The sequence below is a fragment of the Prionailurus bengalensis genome, chromosome B2, assembly GCF_016509475.1.
Source record: "Prionailurus bengalensis isolate Pbe53 chromosome B2, Fcat_Pben_1.1_paternal_pri, whole genome shotgun sequence".
NCBI lineage: Eukaryota > Metazoa > Chordata > Mammalia > Carnivora > Felidae > Prionailurus > Prionailurus bengalensis.
The window spans coordinates 89,907,371-89,934,958 of record NC_057349.1 but is presented as its reverse complement, the minus strand read 5'-3'; the positions used below and the strand labels follow the sequence as shown (position 1 = coordinate 89,934,958).

General features: G+C 39.4%; 1 protein-coding gene across 1 annotated transcript; it reads left to right on the top strand.

Moving 5' to 3' along the window:
• Positions 1 to 554: 554 nt before the first annotated feature.
• MCHR2 (melanin concentrating hormone receptor 2) lies at positions 555 to 26,390 on the top strand. Its single transcript, XM_043590522.1, is given in 6 exon segments — positions 555 to 756; positions 9,804 to 10,013; positions 17,334 to 17,528; positions 19,921 to 19,948; positions 19,950 to 20,041; positions 26,001 to 26,390. Coding segments are annotated over 6 exon segments (1,023 nt in total). The 5' UTR covers positions 555 to 574; the 3' UTR covers positions 26,317 to 26,390.
• Positions 26,391 to 27,588: the final 1,198 nt, after the last annotated feature.

The window sequence follows — 27,588 nt, the reverse complement described above, 5'->3', positions numbered from 1 at the left end:
CTGGCTACAGTACTTTCCCTTCCTACATTGTCCCTTACTGAGCTAACTCTTATTCATCCTTTCAGATAGTCCAAGAATCATCTCAGGAAGTCTTATTGCATTCCATTCATAAATAATCAGAGTTGGTGTTCCCCATGCACTTTATTGCAGCGACGATGTATTTAACAACTTAAGTATTGCAGGGGTTCTAGCCAATACGAGTAGATACACAGACCAATAAGAACAGATACCAGCTGTAAACAACCAGTACCAGGGAATACTGAGTAAATATCAGCAATGTTCAAAGAATGCACCACAATAAGGCATGATAACATATGCATACTATCACAGTACACTGTTCTGTAATTTCCTATTTACATATCCCCTCTGGTAATCTGTGAGGCCATTATGGACAGGGAGTAGTAATATTCACCTGAAATCTTATGGTGCATCAATTCTTGTTGCAAACAAGGCCCCAATAAATTTTTTTAAATTAAGTGAAAGAAAAGCTGTGTTCACGGAACTGCCTCAACAATTCATTAAATAAATCACGTCCTATTCCTTCATAGGTTTAACCACTGGAAATTCATGAACAATGAATTCACTTTACTCATCCTGTTGGAACACCTCTGCTGAACTTTTGAACAAATCCTGCAATAAAGAGACTGCTTATCAAACCCTCAGCATTGTGGATACAATTATCCTCCCTTCTATGATTGGGGTTATCTGTTCACTGGGGCTGGTTGGCAACATCCTCATTGTATTCACTATAATAAGGTAAGATCTTCTTATTCTTTTCTGTAATTTAGGCACATGCTATACTCCCTAAATGAATCTCTTTCCCTCTATAGGATTTTTCTTAATGAAATCGGTTTGGAAATATTTGGTTAAGATAATTAAACAGGATTCTACAGATATTTTCATCATGTATTAAGTAACATCTGAGTTGTAAAACTCAAAATGAAAAGGCCTAAGCCAATGCTTCCTGCTGGGTTAGGGAATTTTCTCAATCTTAGCACCATATCAGATCACCTGAGGAGCTTTCAAAAATCTTAATAGAGGGGTGCCTGGGTGCCTCAGTCAGTTAAGCATCTGACTCTTGGTTTCAGCTCAGATCATGATCTCCTGGTTCATGGGTTCAATCCCCATGTCGGGCTCCATGCTGACATCATGGAGCCTGCTTGGGATTTCTCTCTCTCTGACCCTCCCCTGCTCATTCTCCCTCTCTTTCTCTCTCTCTCTCTCTCTCTCTCTCTCTCTCTCTCTCTCTGTCTCTCTCTCTCTCTCTCTCCCTCATTCCCTCCCTCTCTCAAAATAAATGAACTTAAAAAAAAAACTTCAATACATAGTTTCATCCTAGACTAACTCAGAATCTCTAGAGGTGGAGCCCAGGCATGGAATAAAACTTCAATGCAACCATTCTATTTTCTGGCAATAAGAGTTATCCTAACAAGTTGCCCTGGTCGGTTGATGAAAGAGACTCTTTTTCACTCATTTAAGCAAGAGAGATACTCTCCCTGATCACCCAAAGATTCAGGCAGTCATAGATGGTAGGCTCTTCCCTTCAGTGTAGACTACCCCCATGTAAGCCAAACTGAGAGACATCTGCTCCCTAGTACCTCCTGCCTTTGCTTCTCATCTCCCACCTCCTTCAGGTAATTTCCTTGTTCCTCTCAAACCCAGGGCATAAGGTTCAGCCTGGAAAATAGGAATAGGTTACTTATTTCCTATGGGTTTTGACACAAGGATTCAGAGCCCCATCACTACTTGATATTTTTGCTATCCTGATTATTTTCACATTTAAGTTTTACTTCTTTTAATCAATATAAGATGTTAAATGTAATTATCCTGGTCTCCAATCATGCTTATAACCATCATAAAAAAAATTGTCCATGTTTCTATATAAGAAAACACTTTTGAGAGTACCACTTAATAATAGTGTTTTCAGCATATTAACACAAATTACACCAATCTTTTGTGTAGCATATTACACTTACAAAGCACAGTTGTAAACCCACTTAATCCAAAATAGCAGTACAATTACTATACCCATTTAGGCAGAGACTTAGGAGAGAAAATAACTTGCCCAGCATCACACAGTCAGTGACAGTCCTGGCACTGAACTCAGATCCCAAGATTCAGAATTCCCATGAACTCAGATTCCAAATTCTAGGTTATTTTCTCCACATTAATAAAAACAAACAGAGGAGCCTGGGTGGCTCAGTTAGTTGAGCATCTGACTCTTGATTTTGGCTCAGGCCATGTTCCCAGGGCCATGAATGGAGCGCCGTGTCAGGCTCCATGCTGAGTGTGGACCTGTTTAAGATTCTCTCTCTCTCTCCCTCTGCCCCTCTCCCCAACTCGGGTGCTATAAATATATATAAAAATAAAAACAAAAAGGGGCTGCTGGGTGGCTCAGTCAGTTGAGCATCCAACTTCAGCTCAGGTCATGATCTCGAGGCTTGTGAGTTTGAGCCCCACTGGGCTCTGTGCTGACAGCTCAAAGCCTGGAGTCTGCTGTGGATTCTATCTTCCTCTCTCTCTGCCCCTCCCCTGCTCACGCTCTGTCTCTCTTTCAAAAATGAATAAATATTAAAAAATAAATGAAAACATATAAACAAGTCATCAAAACTAGAAAGATGGTTGGATTTACTATGTACATAGAAGAATTTTCACAGAATCAATTAAGAGCAAAAGCAACCCAGAGGATGGTGATGCAGATGACTTTCACTATTCCGGAGAAAGTTCATAACTGGTCACATTCCCCAGGTGGCTTCCTATCAGCCAGCCCACTTGCAATTTTTTTTTAATGATTGCCTTTTTTTTTAACTTTATTTACTTATTTTGAGAGAGAGAGAGAGCGAGAGAGAGAGTGCAAGTAGAGAAGGGACAGAGAGAGAGGGAGACAGAGAGAATCCCAAGCAGGTTTGGCACTGTCAGCAGTGTGGAGCCTGACACAGGGCTTGAACTCATGAACTGCAAGATCATGACCTGAGCCGAAATCAAGGGTCAGATGTTTACCAATGGAGCCACCCAGGCACCTCTCAAATTTTTATTGTCATTATCTCTGCAGTTAAGTGTAGCACATCAACGGTATTTACACCATCCATAATTGAAGATTTATTTGGTATATTAGAATTCTACTCTTAATGAATTCAAGCATTTCTTATTGTGTCCTGTAAAGCCATTTGTGAACATCAAGCATTTTAAAATAATTTTTTAAGTGCCGTAAGTAGTTCAACTCAATACATATTGCTAATACCTATTGGAAACCCAGCACTAAGTGTTATACAAATACCAAAGAAATGCGGTAGCGTCTGACTCTAAAAAGTTCAAAGACTAGTAGAAAAGCTAAGATTTAAACACATAAAATAATTTGAAAAATAATACAAGACATTAAAAACAATCAAGTGAAAAAAAAAAAAGATGCTTCAAATATTAAGTTCCAGGAAGGAAAACAGAAGTAATCAGATATTCTCCGGAAGCATCAAGGAAGCAATAGTGCCAAGTAGAGAGTTTATAGTCAGAAACGGGAATGTTTCTCGCTCTCCCCTGTTTGCCTGTTGCTCCTGCCCACTTCTCCTTCCATCTTCCCTCATACCCCTCAGGATCTTTACTGTCCTCTCCCGGAGATACATATAGGATGTCTCACATCCATAGAGCCCCACTGGTGAGAAATCAAGTTATCATGTGTTGGCCCTACAGAAATGGTTGCATTTTTTACAGGCAATTTTTATATGCAGAGACTCTTCAGTGTTAGATTTCAGGCCCTGTGACAAGCTGTTGAAGAGATATTTGGGGCTGGAAAAAATTCTTGGTTCCCCTCTAATTACACCAATAGACAATGGCCTGATCTTATCTACTTAGCTGGAGACAAAGCTGGAAAAAAGAATAAATGTGGAATGTGAACTCTTCTAAAAGTCAGTACTTGAGCTATAATTCCTGGAAACAGATTCTCAACATAAAGCAAGTAGTCATTTAACTGGAAAAAAAAAGAAAACCTGAGCCATCATACTGACCAATTTATTTGCAATGGTTGTGAAAAATCTGTCCTTTCTTCTTATCATTACCATTTTATAGATAATATGTGAGAAGATACGTTAATGGAGCTTTTAAGATGAATCTTTTAATCTTTCAAAAAAAATTTGGGAGCAACTTAATTTTAATTTTTATTACTAGGACTTTAATATTTTTCTTTGTAAATTGCTGTCCAAAAATGTATTAGTCTTTCAAAAATCATTTGAAAGTAAATTAATTTTAATTTTTTTTTGGCTTGGAATTTATCTAACACTTTGTTTTTGGAAAATTGCTCTCTAAAAATTTTAAGGCAATTTGTATTAATATTTTCATCATGCCTTGCCATGATCTTTTATTTGTTACCTTCTTAACAGATGGGTGGCTTAATTAAAATATTAAGATTACACTAAAAATAAGGAGAAGTTCCATTTATGATGAATATTTGTATCAGAAGAGGATGAACAGAACTGAAAGTCAGTAAGATCATTAGCGATACTAGGAAACAAGAAATGAACTAACTTCTGACTTTGCCAAAGGAAGACTAAAAACATATAAGAAAAAAAATAAGTTTAAGAAATATGGATTTTCCAGAATAAGAGGTTCTATGTGGCCATTTTAAAGAGTAAGAAGCAAATTGTGCATTAGGAAGGTGACTATAAAGTAGTGAAGCCAGATCATTATTAGTTGGTCACACTTTAAATTCACAGCAGGTCAAAAGAAAGCCAGATTAGAAAATGTAGGAGGGAAACTGGGCCAATTATAACACAATCATTTCCCACTTTTATTCTTCAGTGGGAGACTAGTGAACTCAATCCCATTACACAACTCTGCTCCACAGTCATAGTGGGCCCTGGGAAGCTACTTCCATAAAGGGGAGGATGTTCTTCTCCATCAGATCCCTACCCCCACCTCCTGAACACATCTTTCACCTGTCGACTGACAGTCTACTGACAGAGACTCTCCAAGGGATGCCCTGTTTCCTGATAAATAAAAAGTCCTTGTTCTGTCATTCCCTGACACTGTCAAGTCAATGAATTCACACTAAACCATGAATTCTGAAACACCTTACTTTTAGCCCTCCCAGTGGTATCTACATTTTATACAGAGATTACAAGAGGGTCAGTACATTAACCTGAAGCAATATTAAGAATCTAATACTCTTTTTTTAATGTTTATTTATTTTTGAGAGAGAGCAAGAGCACATGCACATGAGTGGGGAAGGGGCAGAGAGAGAAGGGGGACAGAGGATCCAAAGCAGGCTCTACAATGACAGCAGTGAGCCCAATGTAGGGTTCAAACTCACAGGAGATCATGACCTGAGCCAAAGTCTGACGCTCAACCCACTGAGCCACCCAGGTGCCCCAGGAACACAAATGATCTAATGGTGGAATACCAGTTGCTAAAACAGACAGGAAGATTAAAAAGTTAGAATAAGACCCCTTCATTTTTTCTACCCAGCTTAAATCATAACTACTGGTTCCCTCTGACCCAGCCCTCAGCCATTCTCAGAGTGTCAGCCATATGTAAGTTCTTGTTGGAGTTAACCATACTCTTGCTGCACACATATCCTATATTTCAGATGCTATAGAACCTTTCAGCCACATCTGTTCACCCAACGTGGAAAGTTGTTGGAAGAGCCTCATTGCAATGGTCCAATGAGCCAAGAAAACTCTGGAACTAAAGGGGTTGAATGTCTTTTCCTAGGACATAAGGAGGGCATAGAAATGAAAATGGAATTGCCAGTTAGGTTCTCTTTCAACTGTATCCCACTATGTATCTAGAGCAGCATTGGCAAGTATGTCATTCTACTCTCCCATTCCAAACTCTCCCATCCATACCAGTCATCTCTAATCTGTGCACAGATCTGTCCTGTAAGTAGTGACTGTGCAAAGATTCAGAATTCTTCTCATCACAGTGCTTCACAAAATCACTACTAATCCATTGGGGTTTTTCCACAAGTGGGATTTAATTCAACTAGAGTTAAATGTCAGACATCAATCCGAAGATACACAAAAGCAGGAAGCTTTGGGGGATACCTGGGTGGCTCAGTCAGTTGAGCATCCAACTCTTGATTTCGGCTTAGCTCATGATCCCAGGGTCCTGGAATCAAGCCCTGAGTCAGGCTCTGCACTGACAGCATGGAACCTGCTTGGATTCTCTCTCTCTCTTTCTCTCTCTCTCTCTCTCTCTCTCTCTCTCTCTCTCTCTTTCTCTCTCTCTCTCTCTTTCTCTCTGCCCTTCCCCTGCTAGCTTACTCTCTCTCAAAATAAATAAACATTTAAAAATAAAATAAATAAAATTTTTAAAAATCAGGAAGCTTCTACCATGTCCTACCACCATCTCCCACCCTAACACCACCACCCTTCTCCCAGTCCTGAGCTGGATGGAGAAAAGAAAATAGGTAGTTTTATAGACCCCAGGAATCTAGACTGCCTCGTGGGAGCTGTAGCCATAAAGGGATCTGGGATAATGGAATTGAGGCTATAGGAGGAAGATGGGGCCATGGAAGATGTGCATCCACTGCCAGAGATGCCAATAGCTTAAAAGGATAAGAAAATACCTTGACCCCTCCTCTCCTCCCACCCTCCAATTTCCCTCCAACAGTGCTTCCTACTGGCCAAAACCAACCAAAAGCCAGTTGGCTAGGACACCTAGGAACAAGGCTGGAGAAGAGTGGGAAAAGGATTTGAAAGCAAGTTGATCAGCAAAGCAGCCTCCCACATGTGTGGTGTTATGTGTTTTATTTAATCCATAGCATATGTTGTTATTTATGACCATAAAATGTAAACATGTTATTAACAGTCATACTATTGTTTAAACACAAATAATAGTTATACTACTATTATCCAGTAGATAATCATTGTAATCACTTGGCATGATTCCAGCATATTTCTAAACAAATGTTGAAATAAATTATTTAAATGTTAAATAAATGTATGCTATATACATAATTGGGACTTTTTTACTTAATCAGTATGTTTCCCTTTTGATTAAATATTCTCACAAACTATGATTTGTAACAACTACATAATTTATTGTAAGGCACTGTGCAATACCATAATTTATTTTATCATTCTCCAAATTAGTGAGCATTAGATACGGCCATGTTAACCATATGGAAAACATGTTAGCTAAAAGGATCACTAGTCTACATTTTTTATTTTAAATGTTTGAGTCATGACAGAAATTTAATGAAGTCTGGCAACAGAGAATCTGGAGATGAATTAGACCTAAAAAAAAGAATGCAAGTTGTATAGGTAGAAATTTTACAATTTCTCCTTAATTTTTTTAAAATTTCTATGCTGTCACTCTTACCGCAGAAAGCAATGATAAATATAATGTGTTATTTTTATTGCCCTATCTATCATCTTTTGCCCAGATCATCATTTGCTTCAGAATTCTCCTTTTCTATACAGAATATCACCTAGAAACACTTTATTTAATTCATTTTAATTGCCACTTAATGGCTTGTACTGTCCTCCACAATGGTACTAACATAATTCATTATCAGTTGATGATGGGTACCTGTCTAGAGAAGAGCAAGGGCTGTGAATCTAATTGCTGCAATTAGACCCTAAGCAACCACTTAGAGTTTATATCCTAATTCAAGTGGAAATAACATCTGTTTATAGGCTAAAATTTATGGGGGATTTTATGGTGTTTTGCTTTGTTTTTTGTTTTTTTAATGTGGAACTCTTTCTACCTGACCTCTGGGAGCTATTCTCCTTCCCTGTCCCCTCCCCATCTCCCACTGCCAGTGGCCTGGTGAGGACAGAGGATGAGAGACCAAAGACAGTCACTTAGCTGATCTTTTGGTTGACATCATCTTTTCCTCAAATCTCTTCTCATTCTGGATCTTTCTGACATGAGTCACCATGTAAGTAGCTGTGTAAGTATTCGATGGCAGTAACTTCCCACACAGTGTGTGCTTGCCAGGATATGGAGAAAGCATCCTCTCTGATTTGTTTCACACAAGGATTTTATGGCTTAGAAATAAAGTTCACAGGCTGTAGAATTTTCAGCTCATGGATAATAAAGACACACATTAGCTTCCAAACCACAGAGCAAAGCCGTGTATTCAGAGTGAACTAGCAATTGTGGCATAATCTTAGGGCTAATTTTTATGTGCTCTGTACAGTCTTATTTGTCCTCAGTTCAGATGCCACTTCTGCCAAGAAATCTGCTTTGACTGTCTCCAGGGGAGGGTGCAGGGGCCCCTTTTGTGTGCTCCTTGCGCTTGCTCTAGCTTTCTCTCACCACACTGCAGTGATCTTTATTTATACACATCTAGACTACAAGCTCCTTGATGTTAGAGTTTATAGATTATTTATCTTTGCAGCCCCAGAGCACAATATGATGCCTGATACATAATTGGTGCTCAATAAAATCTTCGTTGAAGTAATGAATAGCATCTCCCAAATAAAGATGTTACCTTTTTATTACTGAATGTCCTAACGCCTTGAAGATAGGGACCAAATGAATTTTTTCAATGTTTATTTTATTTATTTTGAGAGCAAGAGAATGCACACACATATGGGAGGGGCAGAGAGAGGGAGAGAGAATCCCAAGCAGGCTCTTGCGCCATCAGCTTGGAGTCCGATATGGAGCTCCATCTCATGAACTGTGAGATCATGACCTGAGCCAAAATCAAGAGTCAGAGCCTTAACTGACTGAGCCACCCAGGTGTCCCATGGAATCAACTAAATTTTAAATTTAAATTTCTGCCCTTAGAAAAGTCTTTTGCCTACAGAGAAGAGAGCCACATCTAGACAGCATTGAATGCACTCCCCCAGCAGGGGTCATGAGATTATTCTCCATGCCCTCTAACAATTTACTCTTCAGATTTCTTCTCCACACTGTCTGGATTTCATGATCTTAATTTATAGTCTTTGCTATTGGGTTAGATATTATTGGAATATTTCTAAGTAATGGTTGAAACTTTTTAACAATGATCTGTTAGTATATGACTTAAGCTTCAGTGGGGAAAAATGCATTGTATAATGCAAACCACTTATTTTCCCTGTTCAGCTGTTTTTGGTGGCAGGGATAAGTAAGGAGTAAGCCTTTTGCCTGATGGAGCTTGGAACTGGTATAATTTGTTTCTATGTAGAAATTACCCCCCAAAACTTAGTGGTTTGAAACAATCAACATTTATTATCCCACACAGTTTCAAGGGTCAAGAATCCAGAAGCAGCTTAGCTGGGTGGCTCTGGCTCAGGGTTTCTCATAAAGTTGCAGTTAGCTGTTCTCCAAGGCAACAGTCATCTTGGTGGGAGCTGAAGCATCTACTTCCAAAGTAGCCTACTCACATACCTGGAAGACTGATGCTGGTTGTAGGCAGGGGGCCTCAGTTCCTCTCCATGTGGATCTCTCCAGAGTTGCTTGAGTATCCTCCCAAGATGGTAGCTGGCTACCCCAGAAAGTGATCCAAGAGAGAGCAAGGAGAAGGCCTATAATGCCTGTATGCTCTTATGTTACACATTATCATTTCCACCATATTCCATTTGTGAACAGTTGGTTACTAAGTTTAACCACACTCAAAAGGAGATAATTAGGCTCCATCTTTTGAAAGCAGTATCAAAGAATTTGTGGACATATCTTTAAGCCACCACAGAAAGTTATCAGGTATATAGTTCAAAATGTTTAAGTGCACACAAGACTAGACATTCATACATGAATTTGTGTAGGTTTTCCTTTAATTTCTTTTAAAATTCATTTAGACAATTAAAAATTTGTAAAAGGTGGCATAAATTGAACAAGGTGCATAATTTCAATATCAATCCTCAGTTTCCCTGCTTTTCTTTCAGGTCCAGGAAAAAAACTATTCCTGACATTTATATCTGCAACCTGGCTGTGGCTGATCTGGTCCACATCATTGGAATGCCTTTTCTTATTCATCAGTGGGCACGGGGAGGAGAGTGGGTGTTTGGGGGGCCTCTCTGCACCATTATCACATCCCTGGATACTTGCAACCAGTTTGCCTGTACTTCCATCATGACTGTAATGAGTGTGGACAGGTAAGTGATGAAACTCTGAAATGGCTTAACATAATTCAGAAGTGCTTGTGCTTTCCCATGTTTATCCCAGTTTAAGCAACATCTGCTGGTTTGTAACAGCAAAGTTCCTCTTACTTTGCTTGTTTCATTGTAGGACTTCAGAATATTTTTTCCAACTTTCATAGAATTATATTTTTAATGGAAATTTTAAAACACTAAAATCTTTTTCCTATTCATTCTTTACTTCAGTATTATTTCTAATTCACTGCAAGATAAAGATATCTTGAAATCATGAAATGTTAGAAACAAGAATGAGTGCCCCCCATCATTCTTGCATTAAGGAAACTGAGGCCCCAAGAAGTGAGGGTATGTTCTGAAGGCACACAGGAAGTCAATGGCAGAACTGAGAACTGAAGTATGTCTCCTTACTCTCTGTCCAGGGCTATTTTTGGTATGTTCAATGTCTCACAGACTCTTGTTATCACCTGGCAGTTTGAAGGAATCTGGGAAATAAATTTGGGCTCCTGGATAGCTATGAAGAGACATTGCGGTACCAGGAAGACCATATTTTACATCTTTTACACTCATCATTATATGAGTTAACACAAATGCTGATATTTAATTAACATCATTAGAAATGCATTAGACTGTGACCTGGAATGTACCATAGCCATATTCACCAACCATTAAGCTAATGTTATTCGAGGAGATGACAGTGATGGTGAGGTACTTATGGAGCCAGGGAGTGGTGGAGCCCAGTTCCAAGCTGTCTCTAGAGATGGCAGATGGCTCACAACAACTTTATCATCTGACCTCGTCAGGAAGCAGGCAAGCTAGGATGTCCCTGCATTATCTAGATGCAAGGACCTCCAGACTAGGTCTTAGCAACATTCCCCAAATAGAAACAAGCCCTAAAGATACAGTAACATGCAAAACGGGAATGGTCTCAGAGAACAACTCACTTAAAATCTCCATCCATCTTCTTCCCATACCAACCCCAACCCAGCATACTTGACCCCCTCTTGCTCTGATCTACTTTTTCTTTCTCCTTTGTTTCCAATATATTATATAGTATAATTTGCTTTTTGTTTGGATGTGTGTGTGTACTGTTTATTATTCAGTTTCCCCTACCCCTCAAATGTAAATTCCATGAAGTCAGGGTCTTTGATCACTAATAAATCCCAAGTGTCTATGTGACAGTGCCTGGCATATAGGTGCTCAAAAAATACTGACAAATGAATGACTGTCAGTCTTGAGTGCTATGTTAAATTTCCCTGGGTTCTTCCAGGACCTCTTCCTGAGCTCTGCCTCTTTTTCCACTCCATGTGTGTCTTTGGGGTGAGGACATGATGATCAGTTTTTCAAATGAAAAAACAAAGGAATAGTGAGGTTCATAGAAATCATTCAGTGGATCATTATTCAGACATGAATAATGATGGTGATGTTTAATGCATTTTTTATATCCTACTGCTTTTCTGCAAAAGAATTCTCAAAATATAGACTGTGCTTCTCAATTTATAATTAACAGCACATTTAAAAATCAATGTAGGTCTGTTTGGTTCATCTGATGCCAGCCATTGCTGACAATGTCTTAGGTAAAGCCTGGTGAGCTTGGCCGGTGTTCCAACGCAGGGTGAGGGCTCAGCAGAGGACAGACCCACTGAAAGAAAGCAATCTAAAGCACAGGTATTACCAGTCATAAGCACAGGTATTCCCAATCATAATCCCATTCTCAGAGATAATAAAAGCTTATTCATACCCTGTACCCTGAAGGCAGGAGAGTTTTTGGCTTTTTCTTTAAAGAAAGGAAATTGTACCTCTTCTGTAAACCTCTTACTGCAAATAAAGTGAATGGACGTGGTCTGCACTGGAACAGACCAACTGCATACATTCCCTAATGTTCACCGGTTCTTTTCTGTGAGTGTATGTGTACATGTGCATGTGTGTCATATATATGAATGTCACTTTTTAATTTTTTCATTCTTCTTTTAATGTTTACTTAGAGAGTGAGAGAGAGAGAGAGCAAGTGGTGAGGGGCAGAGAGAGAGAGAGAAAGACAATCCCAAGCAGGCTCCACGCTCAGCACAGAGCCCAACATGGGGCTCAATTTCACGTCCATGAGATCATGACCTAAGCCAAAACCAAGAGTTGACACTAAACTGACCGAGCCACCCAGGCACCCCTTAATGTCACTTTTTTAGTTTAATGGACACAGTGTGCTAAAATTTTATTTTAGAATTAAGGCACTTGAATACTTATCCTTCTCTCTGTCCTCACTCTAGAGATTACATGGCCAGAGAGAAATTAAGAGTCTGTAAAACTGAACCTTTTCCTTCTTGGCATTTCTTATGGTTCCAACTGTACTAAATGCATAAAACTTCAACAAAATCTGAGATTTTGTAAAACAGAAATGGAGTTTTCTTTGCAAGGCCATAACCATGGCATTGGCCATGTCAGTGCCAAGAGTAAGCCTTATCACTTACACATTTAAGTCATTTTAAATGTTTATTTATTTTTTGAGAGAGAGAGAAAGCACATACATATGCACATGCAAGCAGGGAACATTTAAGCCATTCAAGTATTGCCAATTTAACAGGTCAGAAATTTCAAATGCATTTGATAATTTCTCTCCTTCTTTCTCTGATTAATAATAACTACAGGTGTGTGGAATATTTCAATAGTAGGTTTCTACCTCCAAACAATACCCATATTTATTCTTCCAATCCATGAGCACAGAATTTTTTTCCATTTCTTTATATCTTCTTCAATTTCCTTCATAAACTTTCTATAGTTTTCAGCATACAGATCTTTTACATCTTTGGTTAGGTTTATTCCTAGGTATTTTATGATTCTTGGTGCAATTGTGAATGGGATCAGTTTCTTTATTTGTCTTTCTGTTGCTTCATTATTAGTATATAAGAATGCAACTGATTTCTGTACATTAATTTTGTATCCTGTGACTGCTGAATTCATGTATCAATTCTAGCAGACTTTTGGTGGACTCTATCTGGTTTTCCATGTATAATATCATGTCATCTTCAAAAAGTGAAAGCTTGACTTCATCTTTGCCAATTTTGATGACTTTGATTTCCTTTTGTTGTCTGATTGCTGATGCTAGAACTTCCAACATTCTGTGAAACAACAGCGGTGAGAGTGGACATCCCTGTCGTGTTCCTGATCTCAGGGAAAAAGCTCTGTTTTTCACCATTGAGGATGATATTAGCTGTGGGCTTTTCATAAATGCCTTTTAGGATGTTTAAGTATGTTCCTTCTATCCCAACTTTCTTGAGGGTTTCTATTAAGAAAGAATGCTGAATTTTGTCAAATGCTTTTTCTGCATCGATTGACAGGATCATGTGATTCTTATCTTTTCTTTTAGTAATGTGATGTATCACATTGATTGATTTGTGAATATTGAACCAGCCTTGCAGCCCAGGAATGAATCCCACTTGGTCATGGTGAATAATTCTTTTTATATGGTGTTGAATTTGATTTGTTAGTATCTTATTGAGAATTTTTGCATCCATATTCATCAGGGATATTGTTAAAATGTCAATACTACCCAAAGCTATCTACACATTCAATGCAATCTCAATCAAAATTGCACCAGCATTCTTCTCAAAGCTATAACAAGCAATCCTAAAATTTTTATGGAACCACAAAAGACCCCGAATAGCCAAAGTAATATTGAAGAAGGAAGACCAAAGTGGGAGGCATCACAATCCCAGACGTTAGCCTCTACTACAAAGCTGTAATCATCAAGACAGCATGGTACTGGCACAAAAACAGACACATAGACCAATGGAATAGAATAGAGACTCCAGAATTGGACCCACAAAAATATGGCCAACTAATCTTTGACAAAGCAGGAAAGAATATCCAATGGAAAAAAGACCGGCTCTTTAACAAATGGTGCTGGGAGAACTGGACAGCAACATGCAGATGAAACTAGACCACTTTCTTACACCATTCACAAAAATAAACTCAAAATGGATAAAGGACCTGAATGTGAGACAGGAAACCATCAAAACCCTAGAAGAGAAAGCAGGAAAAGCCTCTCTGACCTCAGCCACAGCAATTTCTCACTCGACACATCCCCAAAGGCAAGGGAATTAAAAGCAAAAATAAACTATTGGGACCTCATGAAGATAAAAAACTTCTGCACGGCAAAGGAAACAATCAACAAAATTAAAAGGCAACCAACGGAATGGGAAAAGATATTTGCAAATGACATATCGGACAAAGGACTAGTACCAAAAATCTGTAAAGAACTCACCAAAATCCACACTCAAAAAACAAATAATCCAGTGAAGAAATGGGCAGAAGACATGAATAGACACTTCTCTAAAGAAGACATCCAGATAGCCAAGAGGAACATGAAAAGATGCTCAGCGTCACTCCTCATCGGGGAAATACAAATCAAAACCACACTGAGATACCACCTCACACCAGTCAGAGTGGCTAAAATGAACAAATCAGGAGACTACAGATGCTGGCGAGGATGTGGAGAAACAGGAACACTCTTGCACTGTTGGTGGGAATGCAAACTGGTGCAGCCACTCTGGAAAACAGTGTGGAGGTTCCTCAAAAAATTAAAAATAGATCTACCCTATGACCCAGCAAAGCCCTGCTAGGAATTTACCCAAGGGTTACAGGAGTGCTGATGCATAGGGGCACCTCTACCCCAATGTTTATAGCAGCACTTTCAACAATTAGCCAAGTTATGGAAAGAGCCTAAAATGTCTGTCAACTGATGAATGGATAAAGAAATTGTGGTTTATATACACAGTGGAATACTACTTGGCAATGAGAAAGAATGAAATATGGCCTTTTGTAGCAACATGGATGGAAATGGAGAGTGTTATGCTAAGTGAAACAAGTCATACAGAGAAAGAAAGATACCATATGTTTTCACTCTTATGTGGATCCTGAGAAACTTAACAGAAGACCATAGGGGAGGGAAAGGGGGAAAAAAAGTTACAGAGAGGGAGGGAGGCAAACCATAAGAGACTCTTAAAAACTGAGAATAAACTGAGAGTTGATGGAAGTTGGGAGGGAGGGAAAAGTGGGTGATGGGCATTGAGGAGGGCACCTGTTGGGATGAGCACTGGGTGTTTCATGGAAACCAATGTGACAGTAAATTTCATTTAAAAAAAGAGAGATACATTAAAAAATCAATACCAAAAAAATTTTGTAAACATCCAAAATATTAAATGTATATACCTCCAGATGAAAGCTGCCTAAACTCTCATAGATGGCTACTTTTATAAATATATTCTCTAGAACATCAAAAGTCAGTAAGTAGGAGCCAAATCCCCCATTCAACAAATATTTATTGAGTATGACCATAGGTCAGGAACTATGCTGGATACAAATGATACAAGAGCATTAAACTAATAGTCAAGGTTCCTGCTTTCCTGGGGCTTCCATTCCCAAGATGTAGACAGACATTAAGTGAAGAGTCACACAGCAAATGTGTATTTCCACACAGTGATACATACTAGGAAAGAAAAGCAGAGTTCACCCACCATCTGCATTTATAGTCATGGGCCCTTGTATAGAGTAAGTAGTCAAGGGAGGCTTCTCTGAGACACACAGAGTATTTTTTTTAAATAATATTTTAAGTTTATTTCTTTATTATTGAGAGAGAGAAAGAACACAAGCTGAGGAGAGGCAGAGAGAGAGGGAGACAAAATCTGAAGCAGGCTCCAGGCTCTGAGCTGTCAACACAGAGCCCAATGTGGGCTCAAACCCACAGACCCACAGACCATGAGACCACGACCTGAGCCGAAGACAGACACTCAACCGACTGAGCCGCCCAGGCGCTCCGAGACACACAGACTATTAAATGGAGACTCAAAGGAAAAGCAAGAGGAAACAGAGGGAGATTCTGCCAGGCAAGTAAGACAGCATGCACCTGGCCTTGAAAGGGGAGAGAGCTTAAATGAAGGCCATAGTGAGACTGGAACAAGCTGCAGCCTGAGTGACAGGCAGGGCCAGGTGAAGAAAGACTTGGCAAATAATGGTAAGAATTCTGAATTTTATCTGAAAGGAGATGGAAAACCAGTGAGGGGTTTTCAGGTGGGAGAAGGAGGGTGTTGGGGTGAAGATATAACCAGAGAAGATTCCCTTATCTATTGATGCCATGACTCTATTATCCTTTCATCCCAGACAAAATGATGGTTGGGCTGCTGTACAATCACTACCTCGTGGTTGTACACAAGGGAGGGAGGGGTCCTTCTCTCCTCAGCCACAGGTAATGAAGGTGCAATGTGCAGGAGAGGAGCAGCTGGGGTACCCTGGGCCACAAACGTCTCCCTGAATGCCAAGGGGTCCCTTAACTAAGTGTCCCTTAAAACGTTCTGCCTCTCATGCAAAATTGAAAGAACAGGGGACAAGCAATTTTTTTTATTTTTAGAAATCTTAAGTAGCTCTACAAAAATTAAATAACCACCAAAACATATTTTACATTTATTTGATGTGTATGGATACTGCCTTCCAACACCCCCACCTCCAGCAAAACTGTGCTTTCACAGATAACCTTCCTTCTGGGTCTAGGCTGTTTCTCACCTTTTAGCTTTCAGTTGGCTCTAAAACATTCTTGGACTTGCTTGAGAACCAAATATATTTAATATGTCAGGACTTCAAGCTTCATTAATGATTATGCTTTTTTTCTGAATTAAAAATGGGGGGAAAAAAGAAAAGAAAGAAAAACCCCTTCCCCATGAAATTAGCCCATTTCCCCTCTTTGGCCTGCAGCCTAAATTGCTGGATATCTGCATTGTTGCACTAGTCATGTTGGTTTATCCTCACTGTGATTCCTGTGGACTGCTTTCCAAGAGCCTGGGGCCCCCACTGGAAAGTCATCTGGGCAGAATGTCTGTCCCCATGGGCCAGAACCTCATCCTGCCTGGGGACTCTCCTACCAGCCAGTGCACTTGCCTCCTTCCTGCCTCCATGTCAGTAAATCCTACTGGGAAGAAGGCCCCTCTCTCCTGGAGGAAATCCCTGCTCAGAAGCAAAGTTTTCCAGAACCCAGCCTACATGGGAAGCACTTTTGTAAAGACAGAGTTTGCACAGGGCAGAATTTTACCATTATCAGTGTGTTCGGGGAAGTGACAGCTATTTCAGTGAGTGGTTTATTCAGACTTGCAGGGTCAAGAGTTGTTTTCTCTACAGGTACCAGCCAGCTCTTAAAAAATAGAACTTTCTTTTACCCTGATAGAGGTGTGCTTCAGGGAAGATAATAATACTAATAATTTACTCTTGTCATGAACCTTTCATCCTGGCAGCTCAGCGTTTTATTGATTGTTCCCAAACCCTTCTTAACTGGCTTTGCAGGTACTTGGCTCTCGTCCAACCATTTCGACTTACAAGTTGGAGAACGAGGTACAAGACCATCCGCATCAATTTGGGCCTTTGGGCAGCTTCCTTTATTCTGGCATTGCCTGTCTGGGTCTACTCGAAGGTCATCAAATTTAAAGACGGCGTGGAGAGTTGTGCTTTTGATTTAACATCCCCTGACGATGTACTCCGGTAAGTTGTTAAAACTTAAGAAAAATAGAGTTGAATTAAGTTGTGAAGTGCTTCATCCTCCTTGTCAACACGTGGGCAGCTGCACACAGTGTCCTTGGGGATCCTCTAAGGGGCAGTCTCCCCGCTTCGCTTTCTGCTTTCCACAATCAAGTTGGTAGCCTGATTTTAAGGAGAGGGTAACCTTTAGAAAAAGATTTGGAGTTTAATTATGTAGCCTCAGTGGACACAAGTATATTTAAATATGGATTTTAAAGATCCATGGCAACCGGACACAGCAGGAATGCAAAAATCAAGGGAGGGGCAAAATTTCCAAAAGGGTCTAGGCGTTACCAAGATTCCAACCTTAACAGTGTGCCACTGGAGTTTGGTTTAAGTTTGCCCTCCCTCCCAAAAGATATATTCAAGTCCTAATTCTTAGTACCTATGAATGTGACCTTATTTAGAAATAGGGTCTTTGCAGATATCATCAAGTTAAATGAGGTCATACTGGATTCAAGTGTGCCTTAAATCCAGTGATTGGTGTCCTCAGAAGGAGAGTGAGGTTTGAAGAGGCACAGAGAGGAGAGAGCCTGTGAAGACAGAGGCAGGGATTGGAGTGATGTGTCTACAAGGGAAATAACACCAAGGATTGCCAGAAACTACCAGAGAGGCATGGCATAGATTCTTCCTCAGAGCCTCCAAAAAAAAAAAAAAACCAACCCTGCCAACATCTTAATTTCATACTTTTTTTTTTTGAGAGAAAGAGAGAGAGAGAGAGTTGGGGAGAGAGGAAAAAAGAGAATCCCAAGCAGGCTCTATGCTCAGCAGACCCCAACTTAAGGTTTGATCTCACAACCGTGAGATCATGCCATGAGCTAAAATGAAGAGTTGGACACTTAATTGACTGAGCCACCCAGGTGCCCCTTAACTTCTACCTCCACAACTGAGACAATAACTTTCTGTTGCTTTAAGCTACCCAGTCATTTGTTACAGCAGCTCTGGGTAACTAACAAGGCAGCCAATACAGATTATTTCTCACATTTTAATTTGAAAAGAAAAATTAAGTCAAAAATTTTTGTTCGAAATTTTGAATACATCCTTGGAGTCTATGACTAAAATTTTTTGACCGCCTACTACAGGCTATGTATTGTGCTAGGTGCTTTTCACATACATTATCTCCAGTCAATTTGGAAGATTCCTTTTTCCCATCTACCACTTGTCAAATAGGTGAGTCATTTCTGCATCATGTACTCACAGCCCAAGAGGGATGGAGGTAGAGGCCCTTGCAAGGCTACAAATCCAGTAACAAAAATCTCCAGAGGACCAGAACATCAGTAGGAGTGATTGTTAATTCATTATTTTCTCCCACCAGCACTGGCAGCACTCACAGACAAAAACCATCTGCCAATCTAAAGGTGAAATGATATTTAATCACTGGTGGCTGACAGATTATTAATATGAACCCCAACCTGTCTAACAGAGCAGCACAACCTGAGATGTCTAGAGGACTCAGCCTGTGTCAAAGAAATAATAATGATTATTTTGCACCAGCAGCTGCATCTGCTGGTTTTGGTTGGTTATCATAAGGGCAATCCTGAGGTTCTAGCCTCTGTTGTTACTCCCCAGAATTAAGTTCTTATGGTGAACTGAGACTGGAACCAATGTGTGGCTTTCAGTGTCCCTCTGCTCCCAGGTGCTCTCCCTGCGGCACCCTGTGCACACCCACCCAGTGTGGGCTGCCTTCATTCACCAACACCAAGCTTCTTCCAGGCAGGAGGATAACTGGAATCCATGCAAAAATGGAATTGGCTTACCTGAGAATTTTCCCCAGGGGATCTCAAGGAAAAGACTGGCTCATTTCACAACAGGCCCTTTGAGAGGCCATCGGGGTCTTGATTACAATAGTGGGCTGTGCAACTCAACTCTCTTGTGGATTCAAATCCCACCTCTCCTACTTACTAGCTGGATACCCTCAGGCAAGCCACTTAACCCCTCTGTGCCTTAGTTTGCTCTTCTGTAACAGGAGAATACTAATGGCAATTGTAATCAGGCATTGAACAGATTCAATGGATTAAAATATGTCAAGTACTCAGATCAGCATATACTATATAATAAATGCTACTTGCTGTTCCATATTGTAGATAACACTAAAGATAATGGTAATAATATGTATTCTCACCTGTTTGTACTCAGTAGTGCTGGGCTTGGCTAGAGAACAGATGAGCACCATTGTTGGCAAATAATGAAGAGCAAGACTTCTCTACATAAAAGCAGCCAAGATCCTTAACTTTTCCCCCAAAGACTTTTATCCTGAGCCCTAAGAAATTAGAAAATCATGCCTCATAAACTGTAAAAGCCAGTTCCTGGCAATGTGAATGTAACAGCCGTGTCTTCTCTCTCTCTCATTTTACAGGTATACACTTTATTTGACAATAACAACTTTTTTTTTTCCCTCTGCCTTTGATTTTGGTATGCTATATTTTAATTTTATGCTATACTTGGGAGATGTACCAACAGAATAAGGATGCCAGATGGTAAGTATTTACCCTATTTTGTTTTATTTGTTGAAAGAACAATTCAGAGATCCTAAGACATCCACAACAGAAATTTAAACAACAATCACTTGAAACATACCACATTTAGACATACGGGCATTAACGTTTATATGAGGCATTTTCTGAAATAAGATATGTTCTGAAGCAGCTATTTGAGGACCTCCCAGTGATAAATCTTGCAATACTAATGTTATAGTTTCATAAAAATCTAAACAGAACTCAATATACTATTAAAAGAATATTTTTATATTTGTTATCAACGTTACTTAAATGTTTCGTTTGTACACTTTGAAGAGTTGTGTACATATGTAAATATCCTAGATGCCGTGTATAACTTTCTAATTTTGTGCTTAATTTTTTAATTTGGAGGAAAAGAATCTCATTAATACTTGAATATTTAGGACAAGATTAATTAGGAATGAATAAAACCAAAGATTTACCTTAAGACAATAGACTTGGGAAGAAACTTTAAAAATAGTTGTCAGTAAAACTGTATGAATAAATCTAAATTATTTTCTACTTGAAACTGTCTATATCAAGTTAAGTAAGTCAGTGAACACATAACATGTTGGATTTTAAGACAATATTAAATTTTGTCTTTAGAATAGATTACTGTATTTTGGAAAGACAAGATCACTAGATCTCCCACACATCACCCCCTCTTAATCCTATTTCACCCATCCCCCCACCCACATCCTCTCTGGCAACCAACAGTTTGTTCTCTATATTTAAAAGTCTTGGGGTTTTTTTTCCCCCTTAAAAAAAAAATGTTTACTTGTTTGAGAGACAGAGAGAGAAAGAGAAAGTGGGATAGAGACAGAGAGAGAGGGAGAGAATCCCAAGCAGGCTCTTTCACTGTCAGCTTGGGGCCTGATATGGGGCTCACAAACTGTGAGATCACAAACTGTGATCATCACAAACTGTGAGATCATGACCTGGGGCCAAAACCAAAAGACAGATGCTTAACTGGCTGAGTGCCCTAGTATCCCAAAGATTTGGGACGACTGTGTTATCATTTTTATTTGTGTCCACATTTTTTTATTTCCTGTTTGATTTCTTGATTGACCCACTCATTATTTAGTAGCATGTTATTTAACCTCCATGTATTTGAGCTCTTTCCAGGTTTTTTCTTATGGTTGATTTCTAGTTTCATAAGTATATGGTTAGAAAAAGATGTATGATATGACTTTGATCTTTTTGAATTTGTTGAAACTTGTTTTATGGCCTATTCTGGAGAATGTTCCATGTGCACTTGAAAAGAATGTGTTTTCCACTCTTTTAAAATGGAATGTTCTGAATATATCTTAGATCCATCTGGTCCAGTATGTCATTCAAAGCCACTATTTCCTTGTTGATTTTCTATCTGATCTACCCATTGATGTAAGTCCCCTATCAGTGTATTCCAATCAATTACTTCCTTTATGCCTGTTAATAGTTGCTTTATGTATTTGGGTGCTTTATGTTGGGTGCATAAATATTAACAATTGTTATATCTTATTGGATTGTTCCCTTTATGATTATGTAATGTCCTTGTTTGTGTCTAGTTACAGTCTTTGTTTTAAAGTCTATTTTGTCTGATATAAATAATGCTACCCCAGCTTTCTTTGTAGTTTCATTTGCAAGGTAAATGTTTTTCCATCCCTTCACTTTCAATCTGCATGTGTCTGTAGAAATGAAATGAGTCTCTTCTATGCAACATATAGATGGGTGTTACTTATTTATCCATTCAGTCACCCTATCTTTGATTGGAGCATTTAGTCCACTTACATCCAAAGTAATTATTGATAGGTATGTACTTACTGTCATTTTCTAATTTTATGGTTGTTTTTGTACTTCTTTGTTCCTTTCTTCTCTTGCTCTCTTCTCTCATGGTTTGATGGCTTTCTTTAATGATGTACTTGGATTCCTTTCTTTTTTAAATTTTGCACATCTATTACGGGTCTTTGATTTGTGGTTATCATCAGTTTATATATAACATCTTATGCATATAGCAGTCTATATTAAGTTGATGGTCACTTAAGTTTGAACCCATTCTAAAAGCACTAAATTTTTACCCCCACCTCCCCAGTATTTTACGTATATGGTGTTATAATTTACATTCTTTTATTTTGTGAATCCCTGGGCTGGTTTTTATAGATATACTTATTTTTTCTGCCTTTCTGCTTTCTACTTTTCTTATTCCTACTTTCGGTTTTTCCTTTACACTCAAAGAATCCCCTTTAATATTTCTTATGAGGTTGGTTTACAGGTGATGAATTTCTTTAACTTTTGTTCGAGATATTCTTTATCTCTCCTTCTACTCTGAATGATAGCCTCACTGGACAGAACATTCTTGGTTGCAGGGGCTTTTTCTTTCAGCACTTTGGATATATCATGCCACTCCTTTCTTGCCTGCAAGGTTTCTGCTAAAAAATCAACTGATAGCCTTATGGCACTTTCCTTATATGTATGTTTTCTTTTCTCTTGCTGCTTTTAAAATTCTCTCTTTATCACTGTTTTTACCATTTTAATCATTATGTGTCTTGGTGTGGATCTCCTTGGGTTGATTTTGTTGGGAGTTCTCTGTGCCTCCTATGTCTGGATGTCTGTTTCCTTCCTCAGATTAGAGAAATTTTCAGCTATTGTCTCTTAAATAAATTTTCTTCCCCCATTTCTCTCTCTTCTCTTTCTGTGATCCCTGTTAATACAAACGTTATTTGCATGCTTGACTGTGTCGTTGAGTTCCCTCATTATTATTCTTTTTCTCTCTCTCTCTCCTATTAAGCTTGATTGCTTTCTATTATTCCATCTTCCTGATCACTGATCCATTATTCTGTTTCCTCTATTCTACTATTTTATACTCACTTTGGTAGCACAAATATCTTCATTCTGCTATTAATTCCCTCTACTGTTTTTTTTTAATTTCAGTAATTTCTCAAGTCCAGTGAGTATCTTTATAACCATTACTTTAAATTCTCTATCAGGCATATTGCTTATCTCCATTTCATTTGTCTCTCTTGCTGTGATTTTGTCCTGTTCTTTCATTTGAGATCTATTCCTCTGATTCTCATCTTGTCTAGCACTCTATGTCTATTTCTATGTGTTGGGGAAATCAGCTACATCTCCTGCTTTTGAAAGTGATGTCCTAATGAAGAAGGGGTTCTATAGTGCCCTGCAGTGCAATGTTCTCTGTTCATCAGAATCTGCTGCTTCACGGGTGTCTCCTATGTGTGTTGCATGTGCCCTACTATTATGGCTGAACTGCATTTGACTTCAGTCCAGTCATTTGCAATGGCTCTCTGTCGGTGGTGGGCAGAGTTGGGTCCTGTATTGTTAATGGATCAGTATGGGGCTATTGTGGGCTTGAGTTGGGTCAGACCATGCATCTGCCAGAGATGCAATAACATCAAACTACAGGGGACTCTCCCTGTGTTATCTCCCGAGAAGCTTTCATTGGTGGTCAGGGACTATAGTCAGACCAGATGTCTGCCCCCAGTCCACTGCTGGAGCCACAGTGAAACTTCTGTGTGTGGTTATCTTCTTCTCTCTCCAGGACAGAGTCACTTTGTTTTTGTTTTTGTTTTATTTTTTAATGTTTTTTTTTTGAAGACAGAGAGACAGAGTGTGAGGGGTCAAGGGACAGAGAAAGAAAGAGACACAGAATCCAAAGCTGGCTCCAGGCTTTAAGCTGTCAGCACAGAGCCTGATACTGGGCTAGAACTCACGAACCACAAGACCATGACCTGAACCGAAGTCAGACACTTAACCGACTGAGCCACTCGGGCACCCCAGACAGGAGTCATTTTGGAGTGACGCTGGCCACTGTCAGGGCTGCTTACACACTGCCAAGCTTGTGGCAGTGCTTTGGATGGGTTCCAGCCAAAGGCATATTGGAGGAGGCAGGTCTGCAGGAGAACGTGGGGGTGGGGTACACTTTTAGCAAGCTAGGTAGAGAGTGTTCATGCTGGTTCCCCAGGTGTCCATGCTCTTTTATTCTTGGATAAGTCTCCTAATGATTTCTGCCCCTCCAGTACATGTTCTGAGATTAATAAATAAATCACAGATATTTTTCAAACTGCTGCTTCTGTGCTGTATCTACAAGGGACTGTGGTTGTGTTGTCTCTTTACGGGTGGGAACTCAGTTTCCTTCTACCCTTTAACTCTCCCAGAGATGAGCCTGCTGATTTTTAAAGTTCCAGGTATTAAGCCTCACTGATTGTAAAAACTTGTGAAGTTAAGCCCCTCTGTTTTTAAATCCAAATGTTGTGGAGATTCGTCTTCCCAGTTCAGATCCCCCCTGCCTAGGATGTCTAGTGTAGGCTCTGCTCTTCTGCCTTCTTCATGCTTGCAGCTTCCTGCCCTCCTGTGGACAGCCTTACATGTCAGTTTTGCTCCTGACCACACCTTTGCCCTTCCTGCCATTTTTGATGTGGCCTCTTCTCTATGATTAACTATGTAGAGTCTGTTCTGCCAGGTTTTGGGTCATTTTCTGGGTTATTTACAACTGAGATATGGGTGTTATCTAGTTGCATCTGTGAGATGAGATGAGTTTAGGATTCTCCTAACCCACCATCTTCCCTGGAAGTCAAATAGGCGATCAATTTAACCATGAGTCAAAATCTGTGGCAAACTCTGGTGCCAAAGGTTTAGGTGTTTTATTGACCCATGACATTTTTTCCCACTTAGCTTCCTGAAATTCTCTGGTAATGTTGCATTCCCATTTAGAATGGGAAAGGGAAGCAGCCACAGTTATGGAAAAGTAACTTAGCTTCTAGATGTATCACAGGCAGCTGAGCTGGGAAGACAGTTGAAATGGAATCACATGGAGGGAGTATTAAGACACTGACAGTTGGAGAGGATGCTTGAGCCCTTTTAAGACCATTCTCCAAAACAGATCACTTTGTTCCCAGCACTTTCCTCAGAAATGCAAAGAGCATCTTATGAAACAAATCTCATACTGTCCAATTACCCCTCAAAATGCAAATAATTAGAGGAATGATGGTGCCTACTCAGATAAGCTGCAGAAGAATCATTATCTTACAAAGATTTTCAGTTGCCGTGCTTTTTTTTTTTTAATCATTCCCTGGGCTTTTTCATCTGCTTCAACTACATCCCTGGGACATTTCTATTAAATATCTAAATATAACATGATAAAACTTGGGAAATTTCAAATTTTATCTGGAATAATTTTTTTTTAATTTTTTTTCAACGTTTATTTATTTTTGGGACAGAGAGAGACAGAGCATGAACGGGGGAGGGGCAGAGAGAGAGGGAGACACAGAATCGAAAACAAGCTCCAGGCTCTGAGCCATCAGCCCAGAGCCTGACGCAGGGCTCGAACTCCCGGACCGCGAGATCGTGACCTGGCTGAAGTCGGATGCTCAACCAACTGCGCCACCCAGGCGCCCCATGGAATAATTTTAAATTAATAGAAAAGTTCCATAAATAGTATAGAGTTCCTATACAGTCCTCACTTCGTTCCTCCATGAATATACTACCCTGCCATGATGCATTTGTCCAAGCAAAGAAAATGGCATTGGTACATTACTACTAACTAAACTCTACCCTTAATTGGATTTCTCCAGTTTTTCCATTAAAGCCTCTTTCTGGTCCAGGATTCAATGCAGAATACCACATTGCATTTAGTTGTCATGTGTCCCCAGTCTCCTCTAGTCTATGAGAGTTTCCTGCTCTTTCCTTGTTTTTCATGACCTCGAGGGTATTAAGGAGTACTGGTCAGGTATCCCATAGAATGTTCCCAATCTGGACTTGCCTGATATTGTATCACAATTAGACTGTAGTTATGTGTTTTGGGGAAAGATCAGTTCTTCTCATCACAACACATCAGGGGGCTCATGGTAACTGCATGGCATCTCTGTTAATGAAAGCTCTAGGAAATCATTGCCCCACAATTTCTATGGTTGTTTATGTTCTGTCTATCCTAATGCTTCCTTTGTAGTTATAATCCCAGTGTTCCAAAGCAACGAGTGATGAAGCTGACAAAGATGGTGCTGGTGCTGGTGGCAGTCTTTATCTTAAGTGCTGCCCCCTATCACGTGATACAACTGGTGAACTTACAGATGGAGCAGCCCACACTGGCTTTCCATGTGGGTTATTATCTCTCCATCTGTTTCAGCTATGCCAGCAGCAGCATTAATCCTTTTCTCTACATCGTGCTGAGTGGAAATTTCCGGAAACGCCTGCCTCAAGTGCAAAGGAGAGTGACTGAGAAGGAAATCAACAATATAGAAAATACCTTGAAATCCAGCTTTTAGGAGAGCACACGTATCACCAAAAGTCTAGATAGGCTTGTCTATGTTATTGGTATTATTAGAAAGAGCAGGTGAAACAGTGTGCTTATGTCCATCCTTCCTGTGTATTTGTGACTCTCAGTAGCATGGAATGGAAGTGTAACCATTCAAATGCAATGAGTTTAAAATGCTAACTTTAGTAAGATGTAAAATATTTGTTTATGTTGGGAGTATAGAAAGGGATAGTCTAAGATCCCTGAGCTCCATGGTTATGGGTGTTACTTCAGCTTATTATAAACTAGTCACTGATAAAAGGGCCATGACTATTGACTGAAAATTCACCAAGGAATCTGGCCTTGCCATCCATACTTTGGCTTCACAGCAATAGTGCTCTTGAGATTCCTAGGAGGGGAAAACCTTATCATGAAGTCTTAAATTTGGCCATTTTTTATCTACAAAATTTCATATGATTCAATCTAATGCCTTCAATAATCAGCTCCATCTGTTAGCATAACAGTTACCATGTATTGAACATATGCAATATGTAAGGTTACATGTAACAAACCCATGAGGTAAGTATCAACCCAATTTACTTAGGCTCAGAAAGGTTAAATGATAGGCTTGATGTTGAGCAGCTTCATAACAGCTGGGCTAAAATCCAGGTCTGCCTGTTTCTGTACTTTTAAAGCACACCCTGGCAACCTGTACTATCATACTGGAGAGTGTCAATTATTTGGGAGGGGGGAGGATTTGCTTTCTCCTACAGTGCCATAAGAAAAGAACTGATTAAGAAATTAGTTGATGGTTTAAGAATATTCTTTTGCATTTAGCTTTGTTCTCATGCTTATGAATTACAGAAAGCAGTACATGCGTTTCAATAATAGTATTCTTCAGGATGTGAGGCATACACTCAGATACATTCTCTTTAGGTTACAGTATATGTTTGCTCAAGAGTACAAAAGTAATTAGCCCTTAAATATGTAAATGTTCATTATAGCTACCTTTTCTTCTTTGGGTTTGTATAAAACATGCATTTTGTACAGAAAGAAAAGAAAGAAATGATTTTAAAGCCTGTATTCTCAACAAAGGTAAACACTGCTATTTTATTTGTGGATGAAATCTATAAACCCACCCACTTCATCTAAATTCATAGAATCACTTGCTCCATGAATGTCTTAAACTCACTTTTACTCAACCCTTTACATGAAAGAGTCACAGAGACCAACTTTTTTAACAATCTGATTTCCATTTTTGTATCTCAATTGTCAAGACATATGACTTTTAACCCAATGTATT